The sequence below is a fragment of the Lissotriton helveticus genome, chromosome 9 (genome assembly GCF_964261635.1).
Source record: "Lissotriton helveticus chromosome 9, aLisHel1.1, whole genome shotgun sequence".
Taxonomy (NCBI): domain Eukaryota; kingdom Metazoa; phylum Chordata; class Amphibia; order Caudata; family Salamandridae; genus Lissotriton; species Lissotriton helveticus.
The window spans coordinates 19,403,588-19,420,726 of NC_136070.1; the positions used below are offsets into that span (position 1 = coordinate 19,403,588).

General features: G+C 56.1%; 1 protein-coding gene across 1 annotated transcript in view; it reads right to left on the minus strand.

Annotated features, from left to right (window-relative positions):
* Positions 1-17,139, minus strand: part of PSMA6 (proteasome 20S subunit alpha 6) — a 91,547-nt gene that overhangs the window by 18,629 nt on the left and 55,779 nt on the right. Inside the window, exons 3-5 of the mRNA XM_078659365.1 lie at positions 12,393-12,474; positions 9,842-9,997; positions 7,790-7,968 (exon numbers count right to left, since the gene is read on the minus strand). Coding sequence (XP_078515491.1) covers positions 7,790-7,968; positions 9,842-9,997; positions 12,393-12,474 — 417 coding nt within the window. The remainder of the gene's footprint in view (positions 1-7,789; positions 7,969-9,841; positions 9,998-12,392; positions 12,475-17,139) is intronic.

Sequence of the window (17,139 nt, forward strand, 5' to 3'; positions counted from 1 at the left end):
ACTGCCCATAAAAGGTGTTAATCTGATCTTCGTGTGGTGTCCATCTGTGGGGGGGGGAAGTTACTTGTCTGTACGATCGCTGGAGACGGCCCTCACCGGAGGCCTCTCCCCTTGTGCTCGGCCGACCCTCCAGGTCCCCGTCTAACACCGTCTATTCACACACTCTGGGATGTGAGGAACAAAGGCGCACCTTTCACTACAGGAGTGTGCACACCCGGGCTCAGCACACACAGTCTTCACACACACTGGGATGTTTCTGGTACAAAGGTGCACATTTCACTACGGGAGTGTGCACACCCAGGTTATTCACACACTCTGGGGTGTGGGGGGGGGGGGGGAACAAAGGTGCACCTTTCACTACAGGAGTGTGCACACCCAGGCTCTTAGCACACACGGTCTATTCACACACTCTGGGTGCACCTTTCACTACGGGAGTGTGCACACCCGGGCTCAGCACACACCGTCTATTCACACACTCTGGGGTGTGAGGAACAAAGGCGCACCTTTCACTACAGAAGTGTGCACACCCAGGTTATTCACACACTCTAGGGTGTGGGGGGGAACAAAGGTGCACCTTTCACTACGGGAATGTGCACACCCAGGCTCTTAGCACACTGTCTATTCACACACTCTGGGGTGTGGGGAACAAAGGTGCACCTTTCACTACGGGAGTGTGCACACCCGGGCTCAGCACACACCGCCTATTCACACACTCTGGGGTATGGGGTGACCAAAGGTGCACCTTTCACTGCGGGAGTGTGCACACCCAGGCTCTCATCGGACAGTCTATTCACAGACGCTGGATTACTCTAGTAAAAGGTCTCACACTTGGTACCGAGGCTGCGGGACGAGCTCCGCCGGCCCCCCAAGCACTGCAAGATGACCCCCCCCCCTTGGAGGCCGTGCCGCCCCCCTCCAGTGCACTGGTGGGCACTGCTGCTCAGCACTCACCAGCGCGGGGCACCCTCGGGCAGCCGTGCCCGCTACAAAAGAAGCAAAGTACTCGAGAGCGGCATCAGGCGCCCGGAGCCACCTCATGATATCTGCTCCTCGCGGCATCATTCGTCTTCCGCTGGGTTAACTCCAGTTACCCCCAGGGCAGCTGTGTGAACAGGCTTACACCCACCCCGCAGGGCGCGTGTGTGCCCGGCTCAGGAGCCGGGTGAGGCACTGGGGGCCCTCCCCAGGGTGGGTGTGCCCAGCAGACAGGAGGGGCAAACGTGCTTAGAGTGGTGGCAGACATGACTCTTGACCGCCAGCCCTACAAGCGCCCCGGCTGTGGGTCCGGGCACGGTGCGCCCGGGGGCCACATGGGCACCTGGACCTGGCAGCGGGAGGCACCCGAGTCAACCCCCGCACCCTCCCTGCCGCCCGCCGCCGCAGGAGGGTGGACGGGGCTGCCACCTCGGACACACTGTCCGCCCTGAGGCCCCGGGGCAGCGTGAGACGCCTGTGAACTCACACCTGAGTGAACCCCGTGGCCTCACCTGCAGGGCACCCTCCCTGCCGCAGGAGGGTGGAGGGGGCTGCCCCGGTGACGAGGCCTGCACGGGGGACGGTGCCACCTCGGACACGCACGGGCGCGGCTTCCAACCAGGGAAGAAGATTGGGCCTCCTAGCGCCCAGACGCACAGCCCGGGCCGTGCGCCAAGGAAAGCAGCTGTGAGCTGTACAAAAGAGACACTAAAAGAAACCGCGAGGTTCATGGCGCTATAAACCAGGACAGCGCCTCAGACAAGCGCTATGACATCCGACGTCAGCCAGAAGACCTTATGTGGCACTATATGCTGCCGCTAGGAGCTTTACCAAATGCAAAGATGGACAGAATGCAGAACAATGTCATACATTCACCCCAGTACAGAGATCTGGGCTTAAATCCATTGTTTTGTTGCTCACCATGTCATTTAATCAATCAATCATGACATTTGTATAGCGCGCTACTCACCCGAAGGATCTCAAGGCGCGGGGGGGTGACGGGGATACGTTACTGCACGAACAGCCATGTCTTGAGTTGCTTCCTGAAGCAGAGGGGGTCTTGGGTCAGGCGGAGGTGGATGGGGAGGGAGTTCCAAGTTTTGGCTGCCAGGTGGTAGAAGGATCTTCCTCCCATGGTGGCTCTTCAGATGTGTGGAACGGCGGCGAGGGCGAGGCTGGTCGATCGTAGCTGGCAGGTGGGCGTATAGAAGGTCAGGCGGTCGTTGAGGTACCTGGGGCCCATGTTGTGGAGAGTCTTGTGTGCGTGGGTGAGGAGTCTGAACGTGATCCTCTTGCTGACGGGGAGCCAGTGCAGGTCTCTCAGGTGTCCGGAGATGTGGTTGTGTCGGGGGATGTCCAGGATGAGTCGTGCGGAGGCGTTCTGGATGCGTTGGAGTCTTTTCTGCAGTTTGGCTGTGGTTCCGGCGTAGAGGGTGTTCCCGTAGTCCAGTTGGCTGGTGACGAGTGCCTGGGTGACCGTCTTCCTGGTCTCGGTGGGGATCCAGCGGAAGATCTTAGGGAGCATGCGCAGGGTGCTGAAGCACGACGAGGAGACGGCGTTGACTTGTCTGGTCATCGAGAGGGAGGAGTCCAGAATGAAGCCCAGGTTGCGTGCGTGGTCCATTGGCTTGGGAGTGGAGCCCAGGGCAGGGGGCCACCAGGAATCGTCCCAAGCGGAGGGCGATGATCCCAGGATGAGGACTTCCGTCTTGTCCGAGTTCAGTTTCAGGCGGCTGTTCTTCATCCACTCGGCGACGTCTTTCATCCCTTCGTATAGGCTGGTTCTGGCGGTGGCGGGGTTGTTGGTGAGGGAGAGGATCAGCTGCGTGTCGTCGGCGTAGGAGATGATGTTGAGGTTGTGTTGTCGTGCGATGGCTGCGAGGGGGCTCATGTAGACGTTGAAGAGGGTTGGGCGGAGTGATGATCCGTGTGGTACGCCGCAAATGACTTTGGTGGCCTCGAATCTGAACGGGGGGAGGCGGACTCTATGGGTTCTTCCGGCGAGGAACGAGATGATCCACTCCAGTGCCTTCTCTTGGATTCCGATGTTGCTGATGCGCTGTACTAGGGTGCGGTGGCAGACAGTATCGAACGCTGCGGAGAGGTACAGGAGGATGAGGGCTGCTGTTTCTCCGTTGTCGAGCAGGGATCTGATGTCATCGGTGGCTGCGATCAGGGCGGTCTCGGTGCTTTGGTTGGCTCGGAAACCGGAATGCGAGGGGTCGAGGGATCCATTCGTCTCGAGGAAGGCGGCGAGCTGTCTGTTGACGGGCTTCTCGATGACTTTGGCAGGAAAAGGGAGGAGCGAGATGGGGCGGAAGTTCTTGAGGTCGGTGGGGTCCGCTGTTGGTTTCTTCAGGAGGGCGCTGAGCTCGGCGTGCTTCCAGCTCTCCGGGAAGGTGGCGGTGTGGAAGGAGGTGTTGATGTCCCGTAGATGGGGTGCGATGATGGAGTCGGCCTTGTTGAAGACGTGGTGGGGGCAAGGGTCGGTAGGTGATCCGGAGAGGATGGTGTTCATCGTGCAGGTGGTGTCTTCGGTGCTGACCGGGGTCCAGTTGCAGAGGGTGGTGGTGGGGGGCGTTGGTTCGATGGTTGGGTGCGTGGTTGGTGCGCCGAAGCTGTTGTGTATGTCGCGATCTTGCGGTGGAAGAACGAGGCGAGAGTTGCAGAGGTCTTGCGACGGAGTGATGTCGTTGTTTCCGGCGCTGGGGTTGGAGAGCTCTTTGATGATGCTGAAGAGTTCCTTGCTGTCGTGTGCGTTGTTGTCCAGTCGTTCTTTGAATGCTGTCTTCTTGGTGGTGCGGATCAGCTGGTGGTGCTTGCGGGTGGCGTGCTTGAGGGCGGTCATGCTGTCTGTGGTCTGGTCGTGGTGCCAGGCTTTCGAGGGTGCGGCAATTCTTCTTGGAGTCCTTGAGTTTGTCCGTGAACCAGGGGGTTTTCTTGCTGCCGGGTCTGTTGGGAGGGTTCTTTAGTGGTGCGAGGTCGTCGGCGCAGGCGGTCAGCGACTGTGTGAGGTTGCTGGCTGCTTCGTTGGGGTCTGTTGTGCTGGCGGGCGGGTTCTGGCTGAGGGAGGTGGTGAGCTGCTCGGCGGTGATCTTGCTCCAGCTCCAGCGAGGCGCCTGTTGTGGGTGGTGGAGGGTCGTGTTTCTTCTGAAGCTGAAGTGGACGCAGCTGTGATCGGTCCAGTGAAGTCCGGTGGAGTGGCTGGAGGAGATATGCTTGCTGGCGGAGAAGACTGGGTCAAGCGTGTGGCCGGCGTAGTGGGTGGGGGTGTTCACAAGTTGCTTGAGTCCGAGGTTGGCGAGGTTGTCCAGCAGGGTGGTGGTGTTTCTGTCGTTGTTGTTCTCCAGGTGGAAGTTGAGGTCCCCTAGGAGGATGTAGTCTGAGGAGGTTAGGGCGTGCGGGCTGATGAAGTCTGCGATGTCTTCACTGAATTGTGTGCGTGGTCCCGGGGGTCTGTAGATGAGGGTGCCTCTGAGGGTCGGTTTGGGGTCGGTGTGTATCTGTACCATGCCATTCCAGTTTGAACCCAGCCATATGCAAATCAGCCTTGACCCTGTGCCTCATGGGAACAGTCCAGCCCGAACTGCCAGGCCAGGTCCTCCCTGGACTGCAAACAAGCACCCTGGGACCGGTTTCGGGCTTTCTGCCCTCATCAGCCTGGATAGCTTGACTCCAGTGGCATGGAGAGCACATGACCCACTTCTGAGTAGCTGGCAGTTCGGGCTGGACTGTTCTCATGAGTCACAGGGTCAAGACTGATTTGCATACGGCTGGGTCCAAACTGGAATGGCATGGTGAGCAACAAAACGATGGATTTAGGCCCAGATCTCTGTACTGGGGTGAATGTTTGAATGTATGACATTGTTCTGCATCTGTCCATCAACTGTCGTTCTTGCTAGGAGCTTTACCAGGCACAGCAGCAGGGCATGCACTGTGCTCACCCCACAGGCAGAATGCAGTCAGGCAGGCTGCTGACGTCACCACTGCACTTGTGCACTTCCTGGGGACTTCCACTGCATGGACGTGTGAAGAGGAGGAAGCGAAAACACAGAAGGAACAAAGTGTACAGTACAGCAGTGCGTGCACCCCCCCCCCCTGCGAGAAGAGGAGGAGCCTCACAGGGGGGCGGGGCAAGCAGAGGGGGCAGTCTGCGCACAGAGATGGGGGGGCAGTCTGCGCACAGAGATGGGGGGGGGCAGTCTGCGCACAGAGATGGGGGGGGGCAGTCTGCGCACAGAGATGGGGGGGGGCAGTCTGCGCACAGAGATGGGGGGGGGCAGTCTGCGCACAGAGATGGGGGGGGGCAGTCTGCGCACAGAGATGGGGGGGGGCAGTCTGCGCACAGAGATGGGGGGGGGCAGTCTGCGCACAGAGATGGGGGGGGGCAGTCTGCGCACAGAGATGGGGGGGCAGTCTGCGCACAGAGATGGGGGGGGGCAGTCTGCGCACAGAGATGGGGGGGGGCAGTCTGCGCACAGAGATGGGGGGGGGGCAGTCTGCGCACAGAGATGGGGGGGGGGCAGTCTGCGCACAGAGATGGGGGGGGGGCAGTCTGCGCACAGAGATGGGGGGGGGCAGTCTGCGCACAGAGATGGGGGGGGGCAGTCTGCGCACAGAGATGGGGGGGGGCAGTCTGCGCACAGAGATGGGGGGGGCAGTCTGCGCACAGAGATGGGGGGGGCAGTCTGCGCACAGAGATGGGGGGGCAGTCTGCGCACAGAGATGGGGGGGCAGTCTGCGCACAGAGATGGGGGGGCAGTCTGCGCACAGAGATGGGGGGGCAGTCTGCGCACAGAGATGGGGGGGCAGTCTGCGCACAGAGATGGGGGGGCAGTCTGCGCACAGAGATGGGGGGGGCAGTCTGCGCACAGAGATGGGGGGGGCAGTCTGCGCACAGAGATGGGGGGGCAGTCTGCACACAGAGACGGGGGCAGTCGTGCTCACTAAAGGCAGAGGGTGCTGCCACCTCGCCACGAACGGACCAGACTCCCCGCTTCACCTGCCCAGGACAGAAAATGTCTACAATTCCAATTCCCCCTAAAGGCCCCATGAAGAAAGGAAGCTGCACCCAGTGGCGGCTCCTCCGCAGAGGAGTGTTGCCTCACTGCTTTTGAGCAGAGGAAAGGAAATATAAAATGATAATAATGAGTTATCACTTCATGTTTCCTTTGCGGGCAGGCTGTTCTGCTCATGGAGCAGGGCCGGGGAGGAGGGGTTTACCCACTTTTAAGTGCGCAATGACTGCTGAGTCGGCCCTCTCAGGCAACCCAAACCAGTCATGCACATTTTCTCCGTTCACCTTGCAGGCCGCATTACAGCCTGCGTTGAGAACAAACCCACGCCCCCAATCCCTGATTTAAAAAAAACTAATTAATGTAAATTGTATTTATCGATTTATTTAATAGGAAAATACAGTACCAAGAAAAACCCATCATTTCACGGACACAAATGCACCAGTTTACAGATAGTATAAATTTCAGGCAGGAGCAATTTATAGCACAGGATATAGTCCATACCATTACCCTTCATCCTTGGCGCATAGGCTCAGCAATTCAGCAGAGAGTTCATTGTGTGATGGAACTAGTCAATATTAACTTTTGGCTTTTACAATATATCATTAACTACCAATAGCAAAGTACCGAAACCCCAACATTGCCGAGCGCAGTTAGTACAACAGTATGGGGGAGATCGACTAGTGGCCAGTCATCTTGCGGTCACCTTAAGAGTAATCCCCATTCCCCAATGGGTTTTGAGCGTTATGGTGGGACGTTCAAAACCAATCACAACGCTGCACTGCACCGTTATTATTGGTCGGGGGAGCCTGGTGCTTACCAATCACAATGCTGCATTGCATCGTTGTTATTGGTCGGGGGAGCCTGGTGCTTACCAATCACAATGCTGCATTGCATCGTTGTTATTGGTCGGGGGAGCCCGGTGCTTACCAATCACAACGCTGCATTGCATCGTTGTTATTGGTCGGGGGAGCCTGGTGCTTACCAATCACAATGCTGCATTGCATCGTTGTTATTGGTCGGGGGAGCCTGGTGCTTACCAATCACAATGCTGCATTGCATCGTTGTTATTGGTCGGGGGAGCCCGGTGCTTACCAATCACAACGCTGCATTGCATCGTTGTTATTGGTCGGGGGAGCCTGGTGCTTACCAATCACAATGCTGCATTGCATCGTTGTTATTGGTCGGGGGAGCCTGGTGCTTACCAATCACAATGCTGCATTGCATCGTTGTTATTGGTCGGGGGAGCCCGGTGCTTACCAATCACAACGCTGCATTGCATCGTTGTTATTGGTCGGGGGAGCCTGGTGCTTACCAATCACAATGCTGCATTGCAGAGTTATTGGTCATTTAAGCCTGGCTTCCTGTCCCACGAGGAGAGCAGGATCAAGGAGCAGAGGCAAGGTAAGTGTTGTAATTTTTCTCTTTTATTGTGTTACCCCGCGAGTCATGCCCCCAGCCACTAGCTGCACCCCCATCCCCGAAGAGGGATATACTTGCCGACGCCGGACCACGCACTTGCCGCAAGCCGTGTGTGTGGGGGTTTGGGGGTAGGAAGGCACACACTTGCTGCCAGCCAGGGAGCCCGGGGGGAGTAGGGGAGGCACACTTGCAAGGGGGGGCACACACTTGCTGGCTGCCAGCCAGGGAGCCCAGGGGGAGGATCTGGGGAGGCACACTTGCAAGGGGGGGCACACACTTGCCGCCAGCTGGGGAGGTGGGGGCGGGGGAGGACAAGGGAGGTGGAGCACACTTGTCGAAGGCCCGGGTCCACACTTTAGCCTTGCTCCTGCTCTCACCTCCACGGTCTGCTCGAAGCTCCAGTCGTATTTCTTCTTCACTTTCTTCTCCAAGAAGCTGGTGGCCTCGGTTTGTTTTACGCCGGCGGCAGTGGCTTTGAAACCACAGTAGTAGCCGGCGGGGTCACACTTGTAGACCTGGGCTCCGTGCTCCTCGTCCACTCCTATGAGAATCATACCTGCAGAGAGACAAGAAAAAGATGAACACCTCTCAAGTCACACAGACCCCCTGCAATGAAGCAATCAGCTCTACTCCCGTCTTGCGACACAAACTTCTTGCCAAACAACTCCCGAGACACCTCGGCTTCATAGCCGCATCCAAAGCTCCGCCACCATCCCTTCCAACCTCCTGGTCCGATGACCCGGCTGCACCTGGTGGCATCCTCCAAGTCACGTCCTACACCCAGTGTTCACAAACACACCGTGGTCCTCCTGCCTGATAAAGTGTCACCATCAGCTCACGCCAATGCTTCATGGAACCAGGGTTCGGCAGTCGTGAACACAGACGCCAGACCAACGACAATCAGCCAGACCCAAAACTGAGTGTGAAGGCGTACAAGTCACGCAACTAGTAGCGAGGATAGCATTACCTGGGATGAAAACCTACTCCTATCCTTCGCTTGGTACAGGTTAGTAGTCCTCTCTAAATCAATCAACCCACACTCCTTCCCAAGAGGTCCATCTTTACTCCTCCCATCCTGCACCTGGTACAGGTTAGTAGCCCTCTCCTAACCCGCACTCCTTCCCATGAGACCTGCCCTTCCTTCACCTGGTACAGGATAGTAGCCCTCTCCTGACCACTCAACCCCCACTCCTTCCCAAGAGACCTGCCTTTCCTCCTCCTGTCCTTCACCTGGTACGGGTTAGTAGCCGTCTCCTAACCCGTACTCCTTCCCAAGAGACCTGCCCTTCCATCACCTGGTAAAGGTTAGTAGCCCTCTCCTAATCACTCAACCCATACTTCTTCCCAAGAGACCTGCCCTTCCTCCTCGCGTCCTACACCTGGTAGGAGTTAGTAGCCCTCTCCTAACCACTCAACCAACACTTCTTCCCAAGAGACCTGCCCTTCCTTCTCGTGTCCTTCACCTGGTATGGGTTAGTAGCCCTCTCCTAACCACTCAACCCACACTTCTTCCAAAGAGACCTGCCCTTCCTCCTCCCGTCCTTCACCTGGTAACGGTTAGTAGCCCTCTCCTAACCACTCAACCCACACTTCTTCCCAAGAGACCTGCCCTTCCTCCTCCCGTCCTTCACCTGGTAAAGGTTAGTAGCCCTCTCCTAATCACTCAACCCATACTTCTTCCCAAGAGACCTGCCCTCCCTCCTCCCGTCCTTCACCCGGTACGGGTTAGTAGCCCTCTCCTAACCACTCAACCCACACTTCTTCCCAAGAGACCTGCCCTTCCTCCTCCCGTCCTTCACCTGGTACGGGTTAGTAGCCCTCTCCTAACCACTCAACCCACACTTCTTCCCATGAGACCTGCCCTCCCTCCTCCCGTCCTTCACCCGGTACGGGTTAGTAGCCCTCTCCTAACCACTCAACCCACACTTCTTCCCATGAGACCTGCCCTTCCTCCTCCCGTCCTTCACATGGTACGGGTTAGTAGCCCTCTATTAACCACTCAACCCACACTTCTTCCCAAGAGACCTGCCCTTCCTCCTCCCGTCCTTCACCTGGTACGGGTTAGTAGCCCTCTCCTAACCACTCAACCCACACTTCTTCCCATGAGACCTGCCCTCCCTCCTCCCGTCCTTCACCCGGTACGGGTTAGTAGCCCTCTCCTAACCACTCAACCCACACTTCTTCCCATGAGACCTGCCCTTCCTCCTCCCGTCCTTCACATGGTACGGGTTAGTAGCCCTCTATTAACCACTCAACCCACACTTCATCCCAAGAGACCTGCCCTTCCTCCTCCCGTCCTTCACCTGGTAAAGGCGAGTAGCCCTCTCCAACCCACACTCCTTCCAAAGAGGTCTATCCTTCCTCCTCCCGTCCCACCCCTCTTCCCATCCCTTCAACCTCCACCCCGGCGGAGCCACGCAAGTACTCACAGCAGCCGAGAGGCCTCATCTCTGCGTTCTGCGTGTACACCTGCGAGATGTCGGCCATCCTCTTGCACAGCATGTCCACGGGGATCTCGTAGCCGTATTTGTACTTCCAGTTGGCGGCTTCGTATCGCGCTCGCTGCACCTGGGAGCGACTGTCGGCTGGGAGGAAAGAGATGTAAGGTAAGGGCTATGGACTCCGTGACCTCGCAATACCTCAACTCCCAAACCAAGCTCTCGAAAGGTCAGCCTCGAGACAATCCGTGCCCAAGCACATGACCTGCATCTACCCCCCAGACCTCCCCAGACTGGGTATCACAGGAGTATCACAGCATCAACCTACGTGAATGTGTGCAGTGTAGACCATGTTGCTACCTTACTGATGTTATCTAGGGAAATATTCACTAAGAAGGCCATAGTTGCCCCTACTTTGAGTGGAACACGCTCTAGGGGGTATTAGCAAAGTTCTTTTTGCTTACACATAACATGTCTGTATACATTTCACAATTCCTCTTGCAATACCCGATTTAGATATTGGGATTGCTTTTGGGTGGTGGAGAGACAGCAACAAAGAGCTGCTTTGTTTTGTGAACTTCTTTTGTTCTTTCCACGCAATATTGTAGAGCTCTAACATCAAGTGTGTTTAGAGCTCGTTCTGCTACAGAATCAGGTTGAGGAAAAAACACAGGTAACTCAACTGATTGATATGAAAAGCAGAAACTACTTTAGGGAGAAATGTAGGATAGGTTCGAAGACCTACTCTGTCTTTGTAAAGCTCAAAGAAGGGCTCTGGTATAGTTAATTTCTGGAGTTCACCAAGTCTCCTTAGTGAATTTATTGCTACGAGGAAAGCAACTTTCCATGAGAGGAATTGTAATTGACACCTGTGCATTATTTCAAATGGTGAACCCATGGGCCTTGTGAGGACAATGTTCCACGCTGGTACAGATGGGACTTTTGGTGGCATCACTTTTAATCCTTCCATAAAGGCTTCAATCACTCGTACTCAGAAGAGAGATAAGTGTTCTGTTTTGTAAGTTCACAGCTCCTGCTGCTAGATTGAAGCGAGTGGATGTGTACGTTAATCCAGATTGCTGTAAATGTAACGGATATTGCACAGAAGCATCAAGAGGATTGCTATTGTTACAATAGATAACAAATCACTTCCATTTTGCTGTAGAACGTGCCCTAGTAGTAGGCTTTCTTGCCTCTTTTAGGATATTCATATAGTCTGGTGGTAATTGTAAAGAACCAAACTATGACTTCAGGAGGCAGATCGCCAGGTTAAGTTCTTTGGGATTCTCATGCCCGATTACTCCATGGCTCAGAGTGAGGAGACTGGAGAGGAGATACAGCTTTTGGTGTGGAACCACTGAGAGCTGCAGCAAGGTGGTGAACCAGGGTTGACGTGCCCATGTTGGAGCTATGAGAATTAGAGTGATGGATGCTTGCCTGAGATTCCAAACTACCAGTGGAATGAGTGGGAGAGGAGGAAAAGAGTAGGCAAATATCCTGGACCAGTCCATCCATTGGAGACGGTATGGTAACCTGGCAGCGAAGCTTGGGCATTTTGAGCTGTGGCGAACAGGTCTATGTGAGGAAAACCCCACCCCTGAAAGTAGGCGAGGAGAATGAGCGTGAAGTTCCCACTCATGGATTTGCAGTCTGTCTGCTGAGAAAGTCTGCAATCGGATTGTTCACTCCTGGAAGGTGTTCTGCCAGGAGATAAATCTTGTGGTGTATAGCCCATTTCCAAATGGCTTGTGCTAGGCGTGACAGATAGAGTGTGTCCCTTCCTGTTTCTGTATATAGTACATAGCCGTCATGTCTGTGCGGACTAGGACAGCTTTGCATAGGAGGGGAATTTTAAAAGCTCGGAGCGAAAGAAACACTGCGAGTAGCTGCAGGTGATTTATATGGAGACCCTTGTACTTTAGACTCCACAACCCTTGGATTGTGACTGTGTAGGTGAGCACCCCAACTAGTAAGCAATGCGTCTGCTGTTAGCACGGTCTGTGGAACAGGGTCGATGAAAGGCCGCCCTTTGGACACATTTTGTGGATTCCACCACTGCAGAGAGCAATGGGTGCGGCCATCTACCAACACTAGATCGGCCAATTGACCCTGCGACTGGTTCCACTGACCAGCCAAGCATCCTTGAAGGGGACACGTGAAGTTTTGCGTAGGGAATGCAAGACGCCATCATTCCTAGCAGTTGCATAAATACTCTTGTTTGCTTGGGCTGAAACGGAGTAAGAAGGGACTGAATACTGAGAATCGCAGCTGTATTGGGAGGGACGAGAGCTCAGTGTCTACGGTGGCTCCCAGATAGGATTGTGTTGGAAGGCTGGAGATGAGACTGGAGAGCTCCCACACCGAGGACACCTACTAACCGCATCTGTACCCCCACTCTAGAGAGCTCCCACACCCTGATGCGACACCCAATAGTACCTCTACCCCCACTCTGGAGAGCTCCCACACCGAGGGCACCTTCTAACCATACCCGCACCTCCACTCTGACAAGCCCCCACACCCCCGGGGGCCCTTATTACCATACCTGTCATCCCCGTCATCACACAGCCAATGTTCTCGGTGATGCGGAAGAGGTGGGTGACCGTGCTGTAATCCAGCAGCTTGTCCTAAAGAGACAAGAAAAACACATTAAGTGACCTTCACTGGGGGCAGGGGGTGAACTCTGAACATTGTGTGCACTTTACAATTAGTGCAAGGGGGGGCGGTAAACACGACACCATCCAGCACGAAGCACTGGGTGCAAGGGGGGGGGCAGCAAACGGGTACAGTGTGCACCTACACTGGGTGCAAGGGGGGCAGCAAACTGGTACAGTGTGCACCTACACTGGGTGCAGGGGGGGGCAGCAAACAGGTACAGTGTGCACCTACACTGGGTGCAGGCGGGGGGGTGGCAGGAAACAGGTACAGTGTGCACCTACACTGGGTGCAGCCGGGGGGGGGGGGGGGGGGAGGGGGAGGCAGGAAACAGGCACAGTGTGCACCTACACTGGGTGCAGGGGGGGGGGGGAGACAGCAAACACGGTACAGTGTGCACCTACACTGGGTGCAGGCGGGGGGGGTTGCAGGAAACAGGTACAGTGTGCACCTACACTGGGTGCAGGGGGGGGGGGGGAGGCAGGAAACAGGCACAGTGTGCACCTACACTGGGTGCAAGCGGGGGGGGGGGGGGGGAAGAGGCAGGAAACAGGCACAGTGTGCACCTACACTGGGTGCGGGGGGGGACATCAAACAGGCACAGTGTGCACCTACACTGGGTGCGGGGGGGGGGGGACATCAAACAGGCACAGTGTGCACCTACACTGGGTGCAGGCGGGGGGGGAGGCAGGAAACAGGCACAGTGTGCACCTACACTGGGGGCAGGCGGGGGGGGGGGGGAGGCAGGAAACAGGCACAGTGTGCACCTACACTGGGTGCAGGGGGGTGGGGGGGAGAGACAGCAAACAGGTACAGTGTGCACCTACACTGGGTGCAGGGGGGGGACAGCAAACACGGCCCAGTGTGCACCTACACTGGGTGCAGGGGGGGGACAGCAAACACGGCCCAGTGTGCACCTACACTGGGTGCAGGGAGGGGGACAGCAAACACGGGACAGTGTGCACCTACACTGGGTGCAGGGGGGGGCAGCAAACCGGCACAGTGTGCATGTTGGAAATGGGATCCAGCGCTCTCAAGCGCTAGGCAGGAGATTTCAGCGCTCCCCAGCGCTGAAGGGCAGAGAGCAGCGCTCTCAGTGCTGTAGGCACAGCACAAGCTCCAGCAGGGGCTGGAGGCAGGCAGGGGGGGCAAGGCTGGGCCAGAGCCAGCACACTGGGTCTCCAGGCAGGGAGACACCCCAAGTGGCGGTCCTCCTGGCCCCAGCAGCAGCAACAGCCCCCTCTGGCAGGATCCAAAAGCAGAACACATTCATGGGGACACAGCCCCATTTTTATACAGCTAAATCCTTTGTTTGGAGGTGCAGGGTGGGGGAGAAACCAGTCGCAGCTGGTTTGGGAATACCCTTGATGGCCCAACCACCCCTTTCATTCACTGGGGAGGCTAGGGTCGTTAGACACACCACAGGGGGGCGGAGCCAGCATTTTGTGGGGAAAACCCAGCCCATCCAGGACACAGGTACACTCCTCCCACACATCACTCATGCTAATCTCACACTCACCACCGGGCAGACCCATCCAGATTTCCTGGAGCCTGGCATGCCAGCCGCTCCAGCCAATCACGCTCCAGCACCCTCACTGCACACATCTCAATGTCCAGAAGTTTCACTTCCCTTCTAGACACATACATGCCGCATACACCATCTCGCAGCATTCACTCTCACGAGTTCACACATACTAAACTCGAGCCTGCACTCCCCACGCATCAGGAACTACCAGGGACACACACATTCCCCATGCATTCCTATGGGAGGGCAGGCCAGCCATGCTACACGCACGCACTTTCACTCTGGGACCCAGGGAAAAGTGCGCAGAAACCCAAAAAATCACTGACACAGGGTCACACATAAAAGCAAAAAGTTTAGGGGTGAACCTGCCCTGAGGGCCAAGTCCAACACAACCCCCTACTAGCCAAAACGCAGGGGAGAACAATCACCACCGTGATGGACTTCCCTGCTTGGGGCGATAGAACACGGACGCAGGCCCGCCACTGCCGGGACACCCTCCTGTTCTATGCCACGGTGAACCCCTAGGGTTCCTTCTAAAGCTACTGTAAGGACCAGCTGGGCTACCCCACTGGTACTCCTCAGCTGTCCGCGGCCAGGACCAGGCCCTAGGCCACCCAGGTGCCACTGGTTCCTGCCTACTCACGAAGTGGGGGGTAGTAACCCCAGGCCCATAGTAGCCACTCTCCACTCTTCCTGTCTGCAAGACAGGACTAGACTGCCACTGGTTCTCCAGCCTAGGGTCTACAACCTCACGGCGGACCAGGAGTCTCAGGGAAGGCTCTCCTCCCCCTACCTCTTCTTCTAGGGTTCCTCCTCCCTCTGCGAGGGGTACACTTACAACGCCACTCCAACCCAGGGTTTAACCCCTCAGGTTGCACCGGGGTCAGAGGTGGGCTCTCCCACCCTCTGCACCCCCTTCCAGAGGTCTGCCCTCTCCCAACTGGAGACGTTCCTCTGGAAGAACCGGTCAGGACACTGGTTACAGTCGTCCTTCCCTTCAGGTCAGGCTGATCCTGAACCTGGCCTTCCAACCTCTGGTCTAAAACCTTTGGTGGAACAATTGCCTGGCACTCCAAGACTTCTGGGGATTCACACACAATCCCCCTGAGGCTAACAAATGACACATCTGTTGTGTGACTGTCTGTCTGGCGCAGATCTCCCGTCCCCTGTCCACCTGACAGTGCGTGACGATCCCCCAGACCAGAAGTGGCACCACCCGGGTCCCTCCAAGAAGATCTAGCCCAACTGGCTAGTCTCTGGTCCACTGGTGCATCCACTGGGAAACTCATCCCCCAATCACTCCTCACGCTGGACTCCTGTACCCTCCCTACCGGAGCGGTATTGCCAGACTCTAGAACCACAGGAGCTCTGGTTACAGACGGTCCAGGTCCTCTACTCACTGGGAGATCTTCCTCAAATGGACTAACAGGACAGCCTAGGTCCCCAACCTGGTGTTCCCTAAAGAAACCATCCAAGTCCTGAGGCAGGGCATCGGGCACCTGGGGACCCTCGGTCACCCACTTACTCCTGCTCCACTGAGCCAGGCAGTAAGCCCCTACACCCTCCTCGCTATCCTGGGACCTAGCTAGGCTACACTGAGCCTCTTCCACCACGCTGGGCTGGAAGATCCCTGACCCACTACTTTCGGAGTCACTCACCAATGACTCTAGAGAACCTCTAGCACTCTCCCAGCGGTCTGCTTCATCTGCAAGCTCACATGCCTCAGACAATCCACACCCCAACAGGTGTTGGCGCAACCCTGGTGAACAACAACTTAGCAGGTGCTCTTTGACAATCAGCTCAAACAAGACATCAAAATCATCTTTCGTGTGAACTTGCACCCAAGCCCACAGTGCATCACAACATTCATCCTCAAAATCTACCCAAGACTGGTGAGACAGTTTCCTACTGCCCCTGAATTTCAACCTATACTACTCTTCTTCAGAGACAGGTACCAGACTGAGAACTGTAGGGGGAACTCCATACAATGAAATTAAAATAGCTGCCACCACTGGACTCAGCCCTCCCTGGGGGATCCAGAAAATTAAGACTGCGGTCAGGGGATAACCTACACTCTAGGGCTATCTTCTCCCTGGCCAAGGCCCTCTCAGCCTCTGCAATCCGCTCATTCACACCCAGCTGCGCCATCTCTCTGGCATACCCTAACCTGAGTTTCTCCATGGCCAACTGGTGCTCCCTATCTTCTCTCCTATCCACCCACTCCTCAGGGGACAGGGAAAGGGATGGGGTGCTTCCATCTGACACTGGACCCAGCAAGGGACTCCCTATCTAGGGGGTACTCGCTCTCTGCTGGCGCCCATCCACTGTCAAACTCACTCTCCACTTCAGACTCTTCAGGGCTCCCCTCAGACCCACCGCCCTCATGGCGTGCGGCCCGGGCCCTCTCTCTCTCTCACTGTGCTCACGCTCCCAGTCATCCTTCTGCCATAGGATCATGTTATCCCTAAGCTTGGACTGGGTGTCTGACTCACTCACTGGGATGTCTCTCTCCTCACAAAACCGTACCAACTCATGCACACTATACTTAAACAGGCCACAGAGGTTAAAAGGAGATTCCATCTTGACAGGATGCTCACAGACACGTGCAACATAAGGGACCTTAGCAGTCTGAACTTAGAGTACACAATTCCAAGATTTCAACAATCTCCTTATCAAAGAGAACTCATACTCATGCGTCCAGGAAAACACACCATTCATCCACACACACCCTCTCCTCGGATCGGTAAGGCAGTTTCTACCACCCCTGACTTCTCAACCTGACCAAAGCGACACAGGTACCAAACTCTGGAAGCAGGGCGGGGGACAAATGTACTGAACACAATTACAAAATGACATTCTTCAGGAGAAGCAATAATGGAATTTCACCAAAAACAATAATCCCCAAAATGTGGTTATCTAAAAATGTAGAGCTTTGAAGTGCGGCCAGCTACTACTGTGGTACAACGCAAACACAAATCCTTATCCCACCGCTGCCACCAATGTTGGAAATTGGATCCCTGGCTGGCCAGGGCTTTCGCCAAAGTCTCAGAGACCACCACTCCCAAGTCAGGGCAAGGGAGTTACACGCCAAGATAACCCCTGCTCACCCTCT